The sequence below is a fragment of the Rhinatrema bivittatum genome, chromosome 7 (genome assembly GCF_901001135.1).
Source record: "Rhinatrema bivittatum chromosome 7, aRhiBiv1.1, whole genome shotgun sequence".
Classification (NCBI taxonomy): Eukaryota; Metazoa; Chordata; class Amphibia; order Gymnophiona; family Rhinatrematidae; genus Rhinatrema; species Rhinatrema bivittatum.
In genome coordinates this window covers 130,314,743-130,335,444 of record NC_042621.1, presented here as the reverse complement: position 1 = coordinate 130,335,444, position 20,702 = coordinate 130,314,743, and the positions used below count along the sequence as shown (strand labels likewise).

Below are 20,702 nucleotides of genomic sequence, written 5' to 3'. Positions count from 1 at the left end.
CCTGCACGCCCATGGTAGCCAACACTGGGAAGTTGACTGATGAATGGTCCTCCGACTGTTCCCGGCCCTTTTGTACCTGCTGCTGGGAACGGCAATGGGCAGCAGGCCGGACAGAGGCGAGGGCAGACAGAGTCCTTTACACTGAAGACATCGTAGACAAGGCAGGTGCAGACATCATAGACAAAGGCTAGTGCAGACATCGAAGAGGAGGGCTGGAAGGAGACACGGGCACTGTCCCTGAGGGCGCCCTACTCAGCCCACCCACGGGACTGAGTCGCAGACCACCCCGTCTCATACGCGCCCTACACAGCCCAGGAAGGCTGGTCGCGGACCACGTTGAGAACAGGAGAGCGCAGGGAAGATCCAGGCGAGCAGGAACTCCGATGCTGGGATACTGACATCCGAAGCCCCTTCGGCTGGCAGGCAGGGAAGCTCCAGAGCGCAGGGAAGAATCCCACCTGTTGGCCACTCCAGGGCCCAACAGGCCAGAAGGCTCAGGAGCCAGACAGGACGTAGGGCAGAACAAGTGGAACTGGATCAGGACATCAGGAACACAGCAAGGCAGACGTAGCCATCAAAACAAGGTAGACCATGGAGGACCTGGATCGAGGAAGAGGTACAGGCAACTGTAGCACTCAATCCGAAGGCCGACATCAGGACAGAGACAGGACAAGGAGCCATCAATACAAGGCAGACCACAGATGACCTGGATCGAGGAGAAGGTTACAGGCAACTGTAGAACCCGATCCGAAGGCCAGTTGCAAGTGACAAGAAAGTCCTTATATACTGGAGGTTGTAGGCAACTCCCTGGGAGGAGTTTGTCTGGACCGCCCCTCGCTGGTCCTATAAGTAAGATGGAGAGCTGCGGGCCAGCCCCTAGGGAAACGGGCGCGGCTGGAAACCAGGAAGTCCAAACAGCCAAGCAAGCCACAGGAACAGCTAGGCCTCTCAGGCCCTGGAGCAAGTCCCGGATGGAACACAGGCGAGGCCCTGGCTTCGGAGCGGCCTCCGGTGGAAGGTGAGAGACCACCTGTAGCGCAGCAACAGGGGGGATCGTAACAGTTAATGCATGTGCTGCAGAGAAAGTGCACAAGGGAGTAAGATACCCTGTGGGCCAGTTTTGAAAAAAATCTCCTGGGCTGATATTTTCCTGCAATCTGCCCCTGGTTAGCTGGGTAAGTCTATCCTGCTAACTTTGCAATCCAGCCAGTGACTGAATATCAGCCCATTCATTTGAAACATCTCTTGACTCTAAAGAAATGTTGTCAAGGCCAGAAAAAGGATCTCCCATAACTTTTCTAAGTTCCTTAAATATACTTGGATGTTCCTTGTCTGTGCCCATTGCTTTATCTACTTTTAGTTTTGCTAGCTCCTCGTGAACAGAGTCTTCAGAAAATTATTTAAGGTCTATCTCATTTCCATTCCTATTTGTGGAAGTTTTCTCTGATCCTACTTCAAATCCTTCCTTGGCAAACATTGAACAGAAATATTTGTTAAGCAATTATGCTTTTTTTTTTTTATCATCAGCCCTTTTATATTTCCTCCACCACCTTCAAAACTTACAATCCCATTTTCGTACTTCTTCTTGTCAATAATATATCTGAAAAAAAAATCTTGTTCCTCTCTTTTCCTATATTATCTACCTTTTCTTCCATTTGCACCTTCACTCTCCTGACTGCTTTTCCAGCTTCTCTTAGCTTTTCCAGATATTGTTGTCTTCCTCTTTCTGTGATCTCCTAAGGTTTATGAACACTAACTTTTTTTCCGCTTATCTTTCCAGCTACTTCTTTAGAAACCACAGAGGCCTCTTTTTTCTTCTTCCCTTTATTTACTTTCCTAACAAAAAGGTTTGTTGTCCTTACAGTATTTCCTTTTGTAAATGTCTTCAATTAAATCTCTAGCCATTTTCTCTGCCTGCAAAGGAGGTCTATATATCCCAATATAAATGGATGTTCCATTCCCTCTTTCCAGATTAACCCATAGTACCTTCTCTTTTATCTTGTAAACCCTGCGTTTCTGTTGCTTTAATATTTTTATATCTAGTGCCACTCCTGCTCTCTTCCTTCCTACCCTGTCGTTCCTGAATAGATTATAAACTGATTTAACTATATCCCAGTCATAATTATCTGATGTACCACATCTGTGATTGCCACTATATCCAATTCAGCCTCTTCCATGACTGCCTCTAGATTTGGGACTTTATTTCCAATACTATGAGCATTAGTGCACCTAGCTTTCCAGATGCTGCCATTTATTACTTTTTCTCCGTAAGTGTTTAATGTTTTACTTACTTTGAAAAAGGCCCTCTTATTAAAGAACAAAAACTGGAAAACAAACTGGAAACAAGAATAAGGTCTCTGAATTGTGCCATAAATGGAATAAGGCCTTCTTTGCATGGTACAAATGGCAGTGCAGTAGGTGGAGTCTCAGAGAGATAGGCAGCAGGGTGCTACAGGCTTAGCTGAGAGATGCTTTCTAAAATAGAAAGGCCAATTTTGAAAGCCTTTGTGTGGGTAACTTATTTTTGAGCTACCTGCACAAAATCTGAGATTTTAATATTTCTCCCTGCCGACTGTATAAATTTTGTTCACACAAACTTTTGTGGGCTCAAAATTTATCCAGGCAAAAAGAGGTGTCAGCGGAGGCATTCTGGGGGTGGATTTAGCCAGTAAGCACACACATGTCTCCAACCAAACATACATGTGCAAGTCTGTTTGGAAAAATCAGAATCCTGACTTTACCCAGATAGCATTATGCATGTAATTTTATTCATCTATATTCAGTGGAAGACTTGTGTGCTTAGAGCCTGCTGAATATCTGCGGAAAGTTATTTATTATTATTTTTATATACCAACATTTGATCTCAATTGAGATATCACACCGGTTTACATTCAGGTACTGGAGGTATTTCTCTATCCCCAGAGGGCTTACAATCTAAGTTCTGTACCTGAGGCAATGGAGGGTAAAGTGACTTGCCCAAGGTCACGAGGAGCAACAGCAGGACTTGAACCCTGGTCTCCTGGTTCATAGTCCACTGCTCTAACCACTAGGCTATTCCTCCTCCCCCTTAAGTTAAGCTCATAACTTTCCCTGGACATTTTTGCCGCTCAATGGCTCTCTGAATATTGACCTCAGAGGATTCTCAAACAGTGAAGCTACGTCACTCATAATACACAGCGTCTTACACTGGACTTAACCAGGCAAAGCAAAATACATAGATCTGGACTGGCATACACAGATTTAAACCTGCAAATTCAATTCTCAATGACCACCAGGTGGCAGCATAATATATAAACATACAGAATGCTGTGTGTATACAGAAATTCTCCGTCTGATATCAGAAGAACCACTATTATTTAACTTTACATCAGCAACACAATAATCCAATCATAACATGTAATGAGTCCATATCTTCATAAGTCTTCACAAGACATGAAAAGCATTGTTTTTGTGACAGAGCTAACAAAGGTATTCATTCTCCCTTGTCTAGTATGGTGGTGTTTAATTAACCGTCGATCCTGATCAGGCCATTCCTTGTTGATGAAGGGGTTCAGTTTCCAAGGGAGAGCATCCTTAGGAGTGTTTCAACGATTCTACCTGTGTGACCTCCAATTTTACCTGCTCTAGTTCCCAAATATGACTTTGAAAATTTATCCCATCATGTGCTCTTTCCATTGGACGCCTGATAGCACAGCACAACAGTTGCCACTATTGGCTCCTCTGCAGAAAACCACGCACAACTGATGAACACTCTCAAGCAAAGAGAGTCATCTAAAATTGCCTCCTGGAGGAATTAAATGTAGAAGAGATAAGGTGTATCAGCAAGATACACCTTATCTCTTCTACATTTAATTCCTCCAGGAGGCAATTTTAGATGACTCTCTTTGCTTGAGAGTGTTCATCAGTTGTGCGTGGTTTTCTGCAGAGGAGCCAATAGTGGCAACTGTTGTGCTGTGCTATCAGGCGTCCAATGGAAAGAGCACATGATGGGATAAATTTTCAAAGTCATATTTGGGAACTAGAGCAGGTAAAATTGGAGGTCACACAGGTAGAATCGTTGAATCTGCCTAAGTGGATTTTCAGCCAGGTAAAATTTATGCAGTACTTACATAATAGCTTTTTAGCTGTAGTAAAAACAGGTGTTCTCAAGGGAAAATGTGAGAGAAAACAAAACTTGTACATAGGGAGTCCAATTTTATAATATAGTATTTAGGCTGAAGTCCGCCCGTACAAAGTACAGCCTTAATTTTCAAAGTGTACTTACTCGCATATGTCCCCTTTAAAAATGAGCAGGTATGCACAAACCCTCATGTGGCATACCCGTGCACATTTAAGCCAGCGTGGGAGCCAATGTAAATATTCATGCATACATGTACAACTCCCGGGGTAATTTTCAGAAAAGTCGATATATACATAACGCTAGTTCTCTACTCCTTATATTGGCTTCCCATCTCCTACCGCATTCAATATAAAATCCTTACGATTATTCATAACCTCCTCTATAAGAGTTCCTCGATTTGGTTATGTTCAAGTTTATGCATCTATCAACTGACTCGCCATCTTCGTTCATTAAACAAAAGACTCCTTGAAGTACCCTCTGTAAAACTAGCCAGATTAGACCTAACAAGAAAGCATGCTTTCTCGGACTCAGGTCCTTTATTGTTACGATTCCTCCCATAGCTGGAGCTACGGGAGGCCTCTCACCTTTCTCTGGAGGCCGCTTTGAAGCCGGGGCCTCGCCTGATCTGGTTGCCCAGGTTTTGCTTCATGGCCTGGGAGGCCTTCGACGTCCTCGGGGCCTGCCTGAGGCCTGCTTCGTCTTCACCTGGACTTCCTGGTTTGAGCCCCGCCCTTCTCCCTAGGGGTCGGCCCGCAGCTCTTCTCTCCATTTATAGGGCCAGCCAGGTGTGGCCCATCTGAACTCCTCCCAGAGAGTTGCTTGTTTCCTGTCCTATAAAAGGACTTCCTCTTCTCTCAGTCCTTGCTTTGTCAAGGGGCTAGTCCACCTAGACTATGTCTCCCTTGGACTTCCTGTGTGTTCCTGATGTGTCTGGTCCAGACGCCAGAATGAGGGACCCGTGTGTTCTGAGTTTTGCCTAGTTCCGACTCTGGAGGATCCGAGGGGTTTCCACTACCTGTGCTAAGTGACTTTCCGAGCTTCTCCCACTCTTCTCATGGTCCACGACCAGCCTCCTGGCTGTGTAGGGTGCATAGGAGACAGTGTGCTCCACGACCAGCCCATTGGGTCTGCCCGTTTACGGTGGACTGGTAGGGCGCCTGAGGGTCCAGCTCATCCCTCTTGTTCCTGTTTTCGTCCTGATCTCCATTTGTGCCTTGCTCCAAGTTCCAAGATCTTGCTTTGACCGCTTCAGTCCTGTGCCTTCCTGACCTCCGTCCGGCCTGCCGCCTCTGCTGCTTCCTGCGGCAGGTCCGAAAGGGCTGGGAACGGTCGGAGGACCGTTCAGAGACCACCATAATGTTGTGGTCTCCTGGGGCGTGTAGGTCGGTGGAGGGGCCGAGACTTGGACCGTCTTCACCACTGCAAGGGCACACCTCACTTCTCTTCCACCTAGTGAGCCCTGGTATGCCAAGCCTCGAGTGCTTGCTTGAGACTGACGCTAGCCATAACATATATAATGGAACTCCCTCCCTGAATCTTTAAGGCTCCACTCCAGCTCCAAAGAATTTAAGAAAAAACTGAAGACCTATTCGTGCAGTTTAGTGTTCAATCCATTAGCCTCTGTTGGAGCCTTTCCATCCCCCACCTTGATGCGAGTTTATGTAATTCCTCCTTTTACTCATATGTATTACCTTTATTTTTTGCTATATTAATTTTTGCAATGTTTTGACTTTATTTTATTATGCATGTTTTATTGGAAACTGCTTTGAAAAAATTCTTTATGAGGAAGCAGTATACAAACATTTCAAATAAATAAATGGCATTCTATGCTTGAATATGTTTTTGAAAATTCACTCCTAAAATTTTAAAAACTGAATATATGTAGTAGATGGCCATAATTTGCAGGATTATGTTAGATAGTGTAAATATACATGATTGTTTAATCAGCATAACATACCAATATTCAAGCCCAAAGTGCGCAGTACCTTGCGTCTGAATATCAGCTAGATTAGTGCAGCCTAAAAAGCAGGCACATAGAGTGCCCTTCTGAAAATATGCCAGAATATGGATGGGATGAGCTATAGCTCATATCACAGCTGTCCACATCAAAAAATGGTGGAAGTGATGTACACCAAACTGATCTTCAGGCGTGATCCTGGCTGCAAAGGCAGTCACTTGGTGGATTTCTGAATCCGACTTAGGATCTGTACAGGGCCAGATTTAAGATTATGGCACCCATGGACAGAGGACTGGGGAAGGAGGATTTTGCTACCCCCTCCTAGAATCAGAGAGCAGCAAGAGGATTTCGTTGTTGGCACATGCCTATGTTGCCTATTCCTAAGTCTGGCTCTGAATTAACCAGTTTTTTAATCTTACCTGTTGTATACATGGGCTTCTGACTTGCTGAGACATTGCTTTCGCAGTTTATGATTCTGTTGAACTGAGGTAAGGTAGGGAGTTGTAAGCCTTACAGGAGCCATGCTAGGGCTTTTTTAGAATGGGCATGAATCTTAGGATGGAAAAATGAGATGTGATTATGTTATTGAAATGAGAGGTGTGTTTATGATTGTTTTTTTATTACTTATTTATTGATTGTACGGGATAAAAGTATTTTAAATCAATCTCCAATTTTAGGCGGTTTAACAATTCAACATCCAAAAATAAAGCATAAATACAACAAAACTAACAAACAAAACACTATACTTATATCATTTTAATGTGTTTATGGATAGTCACTATGGGGTAGATAATAAAACTACCTGTGATCCTGCAAACCCCACAAGTAATTTTAATCTCCAGGGTTTGCTGCAGTACAAATCAAAAGTGCACACATACTGTAGGTTTCATTATTGCCCCCAGAAAAATTACACATAGACAATTGCTCCCGCTTCCTCTGTGAGTAACTGTTCTGTCTGAAAAACCATGTTTAGATCTGTGCGGGACCGAGTGGTGATCCCCCAAGCCTGGAGACATAAGCTTAGTCTGACTCCAGCCTTTCTTAAAACACTTTGGGGGTTGGTTTTCAAAGGAGTGCGTGGCCGTCCATGTGCATGTGATTCCTGGTGCACGCACATGGATGCGGCTATTTTATAATGTGCACGCGTGTTATAAAATACAATATCCGCGTGCACATGTGCGGCAGATTTTAACATCTGTGTGCACATGTGCGGGCGGATGGCCTCCTCCGAGCGCAGGGGTTACATTTTAAAAGCCCACGGCAGTGAAATCGGGCCTTCCCCAGTTCCCCCTCAGTCTACTCCAATTAAGAAGCAGACTAAGAAGAAACTTTCCTATGCCTAACCCTACCCTTCCTACCTCTTCCCCTCTCCTCTCCTCTCCTCCCCAACACCTACCCCCTCCCTAACAGTTACTTTTTTTTTTTTTTTTTTACTTTGCTGCTCCTCTGGAGCAGCAGCAGATTCCACGCACCAGTCGGCTGCCAGCACACGCTTCCCTGGGACAATATCGAATGGCGCTATCCCACCCCTCCCCCGGCCCGCCCCTTCTGAGAAGCCCGGCACTTTTACGCGTATCGGTGGTTAATGCATGGCTGGGCTCTTTAGAAAATGCGCACAGGGCACACAGGACCCAGCCACATGCGTAACCGCCGGTATTTGCACACACGGGCCTTTGAAAATTGACTTGTTTATCTTTATTTGCAGCTTTAATACATACCCATTAGTAGACTGCCTTTACCTTTATAACAGTTTATCAAATTACTCACAGTTTAGTACTGCTTCCCTCAGTACTCACACAGCTTCGTTACAGCTCAGTGTTTGCACAGCAATATTCTACATGAGCTGACTTCCTCCTGGAGACCTGGGCCTGATCCGACTAACCCACCTGGGTCCCAGCTCTTATTCCTCCCCTGCTGGGCCATGCTCACCGTTGCGACCGTTGCTGCCCAACATCTCCACTCCGCCCACCTTACCTCTCTGGCGACTCCTCCTGCGGTTGACGGATGTTTGGCTGCCGTGGCGTCTGCCTGCCATCCTCTCCAGCATCCCCGGACTGGCTTGGGCGCTGCCTCCCACCATGCTGTCCAGTTGCCTTAGGGTGTGCGCCCCTCACGGCCCTGCTTCAAGTACCTTCAGTGGTGCGAACCTCAGGGGCGTCCCCCTGTGATGATGTCATGCATCCAGGATACAACAAGCCTACGCAATTGCTAGCCTACGAGTTAGCAAAGGTTCTCCAACGGATGGGATTCGCTCTCCGTACCTAGCAACTCTGCCTCCGTTACCGGACTACTCTATTTGGGGTACCCGCTCCTCGGGGGCCTCTCTCTCTCTTCTCTTTCAGGTCGCTGTCTGGAACCGGTACTCGCTCCTCGAGGGCCCATGTTACTGGACTCGCTATCTGGACTTCACTTCTGCCTGGAAGAAACCGCTGCCTATACCATCTGTGAGTTACCGTCTCTATCTTTCAGAGCTGTTCCCTGGAACCAGGTACTTGTTCCTCAAGGGCCTGCCTTTACTTCAGCTCCTGTGCTCCATACTGAGAGACTGCTGTGTGAGTACATTACCGAGGCTCTAATCCTGAACTCTGCATATACTGTCTGCTTCTACTCACGATATCAGTTTCTCCACTACAGCACAGCCATTGTGGGATCGCTGTTCCAGAGCTTGAGGGACTGCAAGCCCAGCTGGGCTATATTCCAGCACACTACTGCCACCTCTGGTGGTTCACCAATGCTGTCTAATAAAAGATCTGTGTGTGTTTCCTACGCTGAGCCTGACCTGTGGCCCCTCACGGGACTTCCCCCCGTGGGCGTGGTCATCTGCCACAGGTCCAGGGGTCCACCCAAAACACTTACAAATAATAACAATCACAGAGTTCTCTCTCACAAGGGGAATTAAAGGGGACCAGGCACCTAGCCTGGTCCTGCATTGGTTTAAGGAGGAGCATAGGGGCACTGCCTCTCAGCTTGGACCCATTAGTCTGAGCCATCCAGACTAATGGGTCCTGCATGCCATCCAGAGGAGTGCTTTTCCTCCCCAGCCTCTCTTATTTGGCCACCCACCAGTTAGTCTTGGAGTTAGGGTTCTATGGTTATGCTCCCCTCCACCGCCCAGGGTAACCCTAGACCACCCTACCACCACCCAATGTACTGCCTGAATCCCCAGTCCTTTAAGCAAGTCTCTTGCTGTCTCTGGCTTCAAATTCTACAGCAGCAGAAATTCTTGATGTGGCTGTGGTGCCTCCATCAGTGATTCCTCTGGTATCCCCTCTGCACTCTATGGCCAGTTGCCCACATTGGTCGCTGGCTTCTTCACAGCCTCACTAACTGGGGTCTCTGCAGCACTGCTTTCTGGGCCCTCCATGGTTCCTTCCACTGGGTTCTCTTCTGCAGCCTCACTCGCGGGGGGCGTCACAGTGCCTTTCACTTGCCACTTCATCTCCTCTCTTGCTGGCCTTTACATGCCCTTTCTCTCTTGGTTTCTCACAGGAGTTCGCTTTTGGCTCCCAGCAGTGTTTTGGCATCCTACAGGGTCTTTATCAGGACCTCCTGTAGCGCCACCTTCTGAATGATCTGTGCTGCAGCCTACTGGCCACTTAATACTGCCTCCTCCTGGACAGTCTGTGTCACCCTCCCTAGGGCTCTCTGTGATCCCTTTCTCAGGGTTCTTCATTGCCTCCTTCTCTGGGCTTCTCATTGGTGCTATTTCTAGACTCCCAGTAGTGTTTGGGCACCTCACAGGGTCTTCTTCAGGGCCTTCTGTAGTGCCAATCTCAGACTGTTGCAAAGACTCAGTTACCTCATGGGACATCTCTGCCAGCAACTCATCCAGTTCCTCCAGGAATTGGTGGCACTCCTTGTCCATTCAGTCTAGTTATTTACTTTCTTGTCTGGCCTGGACTCTTGGGAGTGGGTTCCCTGACTCCATTACCCTGGTTGGCCTTTCCATCTGTCAAACCCCGAGCCTCAGGTCCTCCCTCTGACCCTTCTCTTGGGCCTGGGGAACTCCCACTATACAGAAATACATGACTTCTTTTGTTTCAACTATTGCTGAAGTACCTTGACTGCTCCACTCCACTCCCTATCTACCTCCAGCAGAGCTTCTCTCTTTAGCCAGTTCAAACTTACCACTTTCTGGATGTCCCTGCAGCCATGTTCACTTTTAGTTTCCCCTCTACCTGAAACCTTTTTTTCTTCAGTATAGCTTCTGAGCCCCACCCTTTCACAAGCCACCATGCTCTGTGCACTCCTGTGCTCCATACTTTGTTTAAGATCCACAGGCCTCTTGTATTCTGTACTTCGTTTTAGAACCACAGGTCCTCTTCACAACTTTCCGTATTCCAAACAGACACTTTTCTTTGGTGGCTGGGTATTTTTCTGTGTCCAATGCTTTATAAAAATCCCATGAATGACACCACATGTGGGAACGAGCTGTGATCCCTCAGGCCGGGAGACTTAAACTTGTGCTGACTCCATCCTTTCTTAAAACATTTTATCTTTATATGCAGCTTAACAATTACCCATTAGAAGAGTGCCTTTAGCTTCAGAACAGTGTATTCTAATTACTCACAGTTTAGTACTGCTTCCCTCAGTAGTCACACAGCTTTGTTACAGCTTAGTGTTTGGACAGCAATATTCTCAGGAGCTGCCTTCCTCCTGGAGACCTGGGCCTGGTCCAACTAACCAACCTGGGTCCCAGCTCTTATTCCTCCCCTATTGGGCCCCACCCACAGAACTCTCTCTCATAAGGGCAATTAAAGGGAACCATGCACCTAGCCTGGTCCTGCATTGGTTTAAGGGGAACATAAGGGCACTGCATCACATTCAGATTATGTAAAACGATGTGTGTAGGTCCATTCCCCACCTTTTCCCCATCCTTGAAAATGCCTTTTACCCATATGAGCAAAATTACCTGTGTTATAGATTATTGTGGGTAGTTTTGCTCCTCTGTAGGATGGGCAATAATAAAAGCCCCTATATCAGCAGGTAAGCACTCTTTTACCTACACATATAGTTTTCATTATTGCTCTCTCTGTGTTGTCAGCCTGGATTTGTTGATAGGCACGTTAGATCTATGCCTACAGCAGCAAAAATCAAGGGAGTAGCAGGCTCACTGAAGATTTATTGCCTTCCAGCTGTGCTGAATCTCACTTAGCAGAGAATAGCTGTTTCCCAGCCAGTGTTGTGGTTTACACCAAAATAAACACTTCATACTGGCTGTTAAAGAAAGATCTTTTATTTTAGATAAAGTATTTGAATATTCCAGAAGAGTGCGAGATTACCAGCAAGGCAATTCAAAAGCAGTTTCAGAGAACATTGTTTACACAATAGATTACATCCAATTTACATACCAATGAGCTGGTTTGTTTGTTTTCATAGCATTTTCCTAATTGGTGGACATTAACACAGCCTCCTCATAATGAGGTAGTATTATAATGTTATCTCATATATTTTAATGAACTGGGATTCTTGTAAGTCATGTGATTTCTTGTAGCTTGAGCCCAGAAGGCAGGAATGAAACTTAAGGCAGAACTTGACATACTTTTTTTTACTTTTGGCCTACATTCTGGCATTTCAGCATTTTCTGTCATGTCAGCAACCTTATATTCATTTTTACAAGTCTGGTCAGTATGATTTTCACAGTGCAATGATGACAGATGATTTAAAAAGGTTTTCCTAAGAAGCTAACAGCAGAGTGCAAGGTACAGGCAGGACTGGTGCTTGCATTAGGCAAACTAGGTGGTCGCCTAGAGCAGTGGTCCCCAACCCTGTCCTGGGGGCCTATCAGCCAGTCGGTTTTTCAGGATTTTACAATGAATATGCATGAGAGAAAATTTGCATGTTATGGAGGCAGAGCATGCAAATTTTCTCTCATGCATATTAATTGTGGATGTCCTGAAAATCCGACTGGCTGGTGGGCCCCTAGGACAGGATTGGGGACCACTGGCCTAGAGTGCTAAACTTTGGGGGCGGGGGCAGCGAAATCTGCCAACATGAGGCTCAGTAGGGTGCTTTCCAAAGCCAGTACTACCAAGGAAGGGAGTGCTGGCTGAAGCCACTAGCAGTAGTAGGAGACAGTACTGTGCTGGAGCTACAACCAAAAGGCACTTTTACATTTTTTGTTTCATTATCATGTGAGCACTTTTTTCTTTGAAAAAGCCTATCAATTTTATGCTCACAGCAACCCAGTCCTTAGAGGGAACACTGGTAGCAGCATGAACACAAACTCTCTCACATAACACACTAACACACTTGCATATTCACTCTCATACTCTTTCTCACATGTACATGTTTATTCTCAAAAATACACACACATGTTCACTCTCATTTCTTTCATTCATTCCCTGGACTCTCATGTTCATGCACACTCACTCAATTCTCCTCTTTCACACATGCACTCATCTCAGTGACTACAAAACCTTCACTCCCAAACACTTTGAGAAGTAACACAAACCCCTGCAAAAAACAAAGACACCTTGAACCTTGCCATACTATACTAGCACTGTCTCAGGACTCGAACAGCAGCAGCATTATTTATGACGTGACGTCGCAACAATGCAAATATTAAACTATGCTCTAGATCACTAATACATCACCTACTGGGGTTAAGAGAATAAGCTGTAGTGCTACAAAGCCCTACAGAAAAACTACATGCTAGCAAAAATACTGCACCTCATTTACACATGCAGAACACAAACAGACCCTTACCTAATACAGAATAAGGGACTACAAATTAGAAACAGAAACATGCAGACTAAACTAAATGGAAAGCCCCAGAAACCAGACTCTGAGCAGTGGAATACTGAAGAAAGAACAAAATACAAATATGTAATATACATTCACAAAGATAACATACGCCAATTACCAAAAATTCAAAATAATTTTTTTTACCTTTGTTGTCTGATCTTATTATTCTAATTGGTTGGTCCCAGGCTTTTTTCCCCCACATTCCCTTTCTTGGTCTTTTACCAATTCCTTTTACAAGGTCTCTTTTTTTCCTGTTTCTTCTCTCTCCACCTGTCTTCTTCCCTTCATCTCTCAAACACACACACAGGCTCTCATTTTCACTCTAGTCTTCTTTCTTTCTCACACATACACATGCTCTCACATGCTCTCACATACAGGCTCCCACTCTCGCATTCTGTCTCCACACAGGCTCTCTCTCACACACACACACACAGGCTTTTGTTTGCTCTCTCTCTCTCTCACATGCTCTCTCTCACGCACACACACTGGCTCCCACTCTTACATGCTATCTCACTTACACACACACGACTCTCACTTTCACATGCTGTCTCTCTCTCATATATAGACAATAGCTCTCTCTCACATGTCTCACTCACAGTCACACAGGATTTCATTCTCACACGCTGTCTCACTCACACACACAGGCTCTCACTCTTATATGCTATCTCTCACACGCACAGTCTCTCAACTTTCTCTCTCTATAGGGCCTCAGCTTCCCTCTCCCCTCTGGGCCTCCTCTTTTTGGGCCACTGCGAGATGGGATCCGTGATGGCTCTGCCACAAACACTGCTCCTTTTCTGCACATGGGCTGACACTCCTCCTCCTTCCTGCCCGCACGGCTCCGGCAACTTTTTTCTTCTGGGACATGCAGGCAGGAAGGAGGAGGAGCACCCGATTTTTGGGGCCTCTTCTTTTCTTTGTCCCATGATGGGATGGACTCCACCACAGCCCTGCTGGTCTTCCTGAGTGTGTGTGTTGAGGGGGGGGGGTAAAAGCTGTGTGTGGCCACACAAGTGCGCAGCTTAGAGGGAATAGTGACTGCATTTCTTTTGGAGACAAGTAGGTGCTTTTTTTCAATTGCTTGGTCAAGTAAAATCATACATGTGCATATATTTTAAAGAGATACTTGTTTATTGAAGGGGGGAAACATTTTCTTGCTGTTTTGCTTCTACTGGCTCAGAAGATCATTTTATCATCTTGGAACAATGATGAGTTGCCGGTTTTCAATGTGGACTGATTTGGTGTAGTACACAGCTTCCATGGAAAAGATTAGGAACGGGGTGTTAGCCCCTAAGAGCTAATATACGTTTAGGATCGGGTATTTTCTTATGGTTGTGTACTTGCAGATTTTTATGAGATTATGCATTGCTTTTGCTTTTACCAATATGTACCAAATTCTTGCAGCTTTGTGAGTTTATTCTTTAGACTGCCTGACAATGCTATGTATTAACTGTCATAAAGGTATGGATGTGTTTTGGAATGGGTGTGATTGTGTAGTATGTGAGGGAGTAAAATAATATTGAAAATTTGTGTGAGTCTACAATTTTTGTTTTCAATGCACAGTAATAGGTGATTGCCTGTTTCCAGTTCTTTTTTGTAAAGCTTGGAAATGTTGTAAGATGTACTGCTGACTCAACTAATCGGAGAAAGTTCTTTTTCACTCAACGCACAATTAAACTCTGGAATTTGTTGCCAGAGGATATGGTTAGTGCAGTTAGTATAGCTGTGTTTTAAAAAGGATTGGATAAGTTCTTGGAGGAGAAGTCCATTACCTGCAATTAATTAAGTTGACTTAGAAAATAGCCACTGCTATTAATAGCAACAGTAACATGGAATAGACTTAGTTTTGGGTACTTGCCAGATTCTTGTGGCCTGGATTGGCCACTGTTAGAAACAGGATGCTGGGCTTGATGGACCCTTGGTCTGACCCAGTATGACATGTTCTTATGTTCTTAATATTGAAAGCTTTGGTGCTATATATCATGCATAGGAAGATCAGGAAGCTCTTGTGGAGAGACAATGCAAGCACAAGAACTTACACTCTTCAATGCATTTAGGGAATGTGTTTCTGCACCGCCACACATTCATTGTTATATATATTTTTAATATTTTCCTTGCACGTTTCAGATCAATCAACAGCCTGGTCCTGACAACCCCATATTCCTTCCTACGGATGAAAATTATGATTGGCTCTTGGCCAAAATTTGGGTCCGGTCTTCTGATTTTCAGATTCATCAGACGGTCACCCACCTCTTGTGTACCCACCTCATATCAGAAGTGTTTGGCATTGCCATGTATCGACAGCTCCCTGAAGTGCATCCACTTTACAAGGTAAGTTATTGTTTTAAGAAGAGAATATATAAAGAGAGAGAGAAAAAAAAGAAAGGAAAAGTCCAGCCAGCCTGAAAGTTGTTGTTTTTAGCTCAAAATAAGCACAAGCCAACCAGTTTGTTACCCTACAGTGCTAAGCATTAGGCTGTTGACTTTGGTCTACAAATAGGGCTGTTGGACATCTCTGGGGCTTTAGTTCCTTAAGGACTGGCTGAACCAATCCTGGTTTATGTCATTGCATGCAGAAATCTGAAGTTCTGATTTCCCTATGAAAGATGGGACTGTGGTTTCTTGCCTGCCATAGTGCAAAACCAGAATTCCCTCAGTCGGGACGTGCAGAGACAACATTTTTGTTTTGGATCATTTATTTTTTTCATAGGTCACCTGCATTTGTTTCATTAGTTAAAAGAAAAAAATTAATGTATTAGTTTCATTTGTTTTTCTGTTTCTCATCAAAGTTGACAACCTATTTTGAGCCTCAAAATTGGGGTTTTCTAATCAATTCCAATGAAAGTTCTTGATAAGCAACATAAGAAGGGGGAAGAAAACTCCAACGTATCCAGGCTATGATAGTGTGGATAACAACAAGGACCCTCAATGAGGGAAAAAGCTACCAGCTGAGGCACCATCAGAGAAGCAAAGCAGCAGCAAGAGTGTTAAGAACACCCCAAGACCTCAAAAGAGGTCTGATAGCAGTGGAATTAGCCCCAAAGACAGTATAAGAGGAGCAGAATGGCAGCAAGAGTGGCTCGACCGTCTTAATGCATAACGAAGAGGGAACAAAGCAGCAAAGGCGGCAGGAAAAAAAACCCAACCCCACAATAATAGAGTGACAAAGCAACATAAAGAGTGGCATGAAGAATTCGAGATACCACCAGAGGGGCAAATTAGGCACCCACCGTGGAAAGAATATCACAAAGTGTAGTGTCTGGGTATGGCAGCAAGGCTGAATAGCAGAAAGGCCTCCGAGGTTTAGCATTAAGTGTACAGCAGCTAGGCAAAGTGGCAATAAGACGCCCAAGGTGGTATATCAGAGGCATGACAGCTAGGCAGTGTGGCAGCAAAAAAAACCTAAGGTGGTACAACAGAAGCATGACATCAAGGCAGAGTGGAGCAAGACCTTCCAGAGTGGCACATCAGGGACATAGCACCTAGGCAGAATGGCAGAAAGACCTCCAAAGCATCAGAGAAATGCCTACTAGGCAGAGAGGTAGCAAGACGCCGAAGTTGGCACATCAGGAACATGTCAGCTAGGTACAGTGACTGCAATATCCCCAGAATGTTACATCAGGGGCATGGCAGTAAGACCCCCCAACATGGTACATCCGGGGAAAGGTAGATAGGCAGAATGGCAGCAAGACCCCCACAAGATGTCGTATCAGGGGGATGTCAGCAAGGCAGAGTGACAACAAGACCTCCAGGGTGGTATATCAGGGTCATGGTAGCTAGGCAGAAGGGCAGCAAAATCCCCAAAGTACAGCATCAGGAGCATGGCAGCTAGAGTAGCAGCAAGGCCGCATGGTGGTACATCAGGACAATGGCAAGTAAAGACAAGACCCCCCCAGGATGGTATATCAATGGCATGGCAGCAGGAGCCACAAGGTGGTACATTAAAGGGATGGCAGCTAGGCAGAGTGGCAGAGCAGCAGCAAGACCCTGAAAGTGGGATGTCTGGAGCATGGCAACCGTTAGGTTTTGTAGGTTTCGTGGACCCTTGGCCCGAGGCGGGAGTTGACTCTCCCTGAGGGGTAGAACCTCACAGGGCCCCACTGTTGGGAGGCAAGATGGAATGGAAACACAGGCTACTGGACCACGGTTGTGGCACAGGAGAAAGGAGGCGTAGCCGAGCTGTCTGCATTAAAGCCAAGTGATCGCAGACACCTGCACTGTGGCAATACTGCGGGGTGCCACGAGGAGCGGGTCTGAGAGAAACAGTTCCAAGGTATTGCAGTGCAGGGCAGGTCAGGAGAGAGAATGAACCAGAGCAAGTAGCACATTTAAGACTAATCGGAGAAAATTATTTTTCACTCAACGCACAATAAAGCTCTGGAATTTGTTGCCAGAGGATGTGGTTAGTGCAGTTAGTGTAGGTGGGTTCAAAAAAGGTTTGGATAAGTTCTTGGAGGAGAAGTCCATTAACAGCTATTAATCAATTTTACTTAGGGAATAGCCACTGCTATTAATTGCATCAGTAGCATGGGATCTTCTTAGTGTTTGGGTAATTGCCAGATTCTTGTGGCCTAGTTTGGCCTCTGTTGGAAACAGAATGCTGGGCTTGATGGACCCTTGGTCTGACCCAGCATGGCAATTTCTTATGTTCTTAAGGATCTCCAAGGCAGATACGCACAGAGCAGGCCCGAGGAGCGGGGAAGCGTAGAGACAGATTGTCCAGTGTAGTAACACTGAGGCTACCCCGGGGAGCAGGGAAGCGTAGAAACAGGAACTCCGGTGTGGTAATGCTGAGGCCACCCCGAGGAGCGGGGAAGCATAGAGACAGGAACTCTGGTGTGGCAATGCTGGGGCTACCCTGAGGAGTGGGGAAGCGTAGAGACAGGATCTCTGGCGAAGTAATGCTGAGGCTATCCCGAGGAGAGGGGCAGCGCAAGACAAAGTCCCGAAATGGAAGCGCAGAGCAGGCCCCCGAGGAGCAGGTACCCAAAGCCAGAGTCCAAGGAGTGGAGCAAAGATTCAAAGCAGGAACGGCAGGTCCAGAGAACAGGAACAAGCACCAACGGAGCTCAGGGAACTCGTTGCCAAGTCGGTTAGCATAGGCCAAAGGAGGTGCTTAAATATCTCAGGATTGTGATGTCATCAGCCAGGGATGCCCCTGGAGTTCCTGCCATTGGGCCTTTAAAGGGAGGCCCGGTGGTGCGCGCATGCGCACCTAGGAAGGCCCAAAGTCTTGGGCCTTCCTAGGTGCGCAAAGTCTAGGTTGGCAGTGTCCCAGCCACCATGTGGAGTCTCAAGAGTCAGGAGGTTCGCGGCGGTAGTGGCTAGCCACAGCCGTGAGTTCACCCGGGGTGGTGAACAGAGCATGACATGACGTGAGTTGGGTCGACCGTGGCAGATGATCATAACAGCAACTAGGCAAAATGGCCAGAATGACAGCAAGACCCCAAGGTGCTTCTAGTCATCTTGTCACTCACAAGATGACTAGAAGCACTCATCGCAGGGGTCGCACAGGCGCGCATTCATTCATCCAGGCGGAGGAGCCGGCGGCGAAAGCAGCCGGCTCCTCCGCCTGGATGAATGAATTCATTCACTGCCAGTGGATGAATGTGCGCCTGTGCGACCCCTGCGATTCGGTGCTCAAGGCAGTCACATGCCGTGACGTCGGGCGTCGTGACGTCATGCCTTGAGCACCGAATCGCAGGGGTCGCACAGGCGCACCTGTGCGGACCCGGCCTAGATTTAACACGCGACCACCCGGCTCCCGTCGCCGCCCGCCGGCCGTCTGAAACTAACGTGCGTCCACCCGCCCCCGCCGCCTGGAACAGTGGATGAATGCGCGCCTGTGCGACCCGGCCTAGATTTAACACGCAATCACCCGGCTCCCGCCACCGCCCGCCGGCCGTCTGAAACTAACGCGCGTCCACCCGCCCCCGCCGCCGCCGCCTGGAACAGTGGATGAATGCGCGCCTGTGCGACCCGGCCTAGATTTAACACGCGACCACCGGGCTCCCGCTGCTGCCCGCCCGCCGGCCGCCTGGACCCACGCGGCCCTCCGACAGGTATTTAAAAATTTTTATTTTTTTTTCTGACAGGTTTTATGTGTCCCACAGCATTACATTTTCTCGATCATCTCTGTATCGCTTTTTTTTTTATTGTGTTTTATTGTTTTTGAGTATCTTAAGCGGTGTCGATGGATTTGTTACTAGACTCACAGTCCTAACTCCTACTAGGGGGAGGCGGTAAACTAACACGTTAAGGCTGCGGCAAAACAGCGGGTTACTAAGGAGATAATATCAGCGCCCGTTACAGTATCGGTGGGGAATAGCTAATTCCTTCATTATACAGCTAATTCGTTCATTTACATGCTGCATGCGGAAAGGGTTATGTGTCTATTTTACGAAGCGCTAAGGACACGTGAAACTGGAGACTGTATCGCTGGATCGCCTTACTCGTCTGTATTGTGCGCTCCCAGCACGTTACAGACGGGAAATCTTCAACCGCACGATACTGTATCGACCTGTTGGTTAGCTCTTAATGTGGCCACCATTTTATCATCAGCAACCTTGGATTTCTCCTTCTCTCTTCGCTGTAGTTTAGTAGCCATAATTCAGTCAAACAAATTATAGACCCCAGTTTCAGCTCCTAGTTACACCCCATCCCCTTTGATGGACAAAATTTAGCCAAGACATTTGCAAAGTATTTTTCTGACAAAGTTGCCTCAATTAAAGCAAAACTTGACAACATCTGTGACCAATCTGATGACACTCCTCTTTCAGATGGGGTGAGATGGGACAATTTTGAAGTAGTGCAGGAATCCAAAATCATTCAAACTATTGACAATTTAAATTCCTCTACTAGTCCTCTCAACCCGTGCTCAACAGCTTTCATAAAACTGTTGAAAACTGAAACAGCCAGCTTTATAACTGGATTTGTTAACTCCGCTTTTTCATCTGTTTTATTTCCAACCAGCTTAAAACGAGCCTCAGTGCATCCCATAATAAAAAAAAAAAAACACAGCAGATCCATCGCTTCTTTCAATTTACTACACCATCTCATCCTTGTCATATCTTTCAAAAATTCTGGAAAATATGACTTTACATAAGAACATAAGAACATGCCATACTGGGTCAGACCAAGGGTCCATCAAGCCCAGCATCCTGTTTCCAACAGTGGCCAATCCAGGCCATAAGAACCTGGCAAGTACCCAAAAACTAAGTCTATTCCATGTTACTGTTGCTAGTAATAGCAGTGGCTATTATCTAAGTCAACTTAATTAATAGCAGGTAATGGACTTCTCCTCCAAGAACTTATCCAATCCTTTTTTAAACACAGCTATACTAACTGCACTAACCACATCCTCTGGCAACAAATTCCAGAGTTTAGTTGTGCGTTGAGTGAAGAAGAACTTTCTCAGATTAGTTTTAAATGTGCAACATGCTAACTTCATGGAGTGCCCCCTAGTCTTTCTATTATCCGAAAGAGTAAATAACCGATTCACATTAACCCATTCTAGACCTCAACTATTTTTCTCAATTCATATTCAACCCTGGATCATTATCAATTTGAATTTCGAAAACATCATAACATAGAAATGCTTCTTCTCTCCAGTTTTGATACTATCTTGCATGGCTTTGATAATGGAACTTCCTTTGCACTTATTCTGTTGGACCATTTGATTCTTCTTTCTCATCTTATGTCTCTGGGGATTTCAGGTACTGTTCTCTCTTGGTTCACTGCTTACTTAACTGGTCGCTCTCAACAAATCACAATGGGTTCTGTTGTCTTCTCCTGGATTACCTTATCGTCTGGTATACCCCAAGACTTATCTTTGTCAGCTGCTCTGTTTTGCATCTACTGTATATGATTCCTTTATGT

At 46.0% G+C, this 20,702-nt stretch overlaps 1 protein-coding gene across 1 annotated transcript in view; it reads left to right on the top strand.

Annotated features, from left to right (window-relative positions):
- The window catches only part of LOC115095452 (arachidonate 5-lipoxygenase-like), a 172,886-nt gene that overhangs the window by 104,186 nt on the left and 47,998 nt on the right, over window positions 1-20,702 (top strand). The window contains exon 8 of the mRNA XM_029609128.1: window positions 14,952-15,155. Coding sequence (XP_029464988.1) covers window positions 14,952-15,155 — 204 coding nt within the window. The remainder of the gene's footprint in view (window positions 1-14,951; window positions 15,156-20,702) is intronic.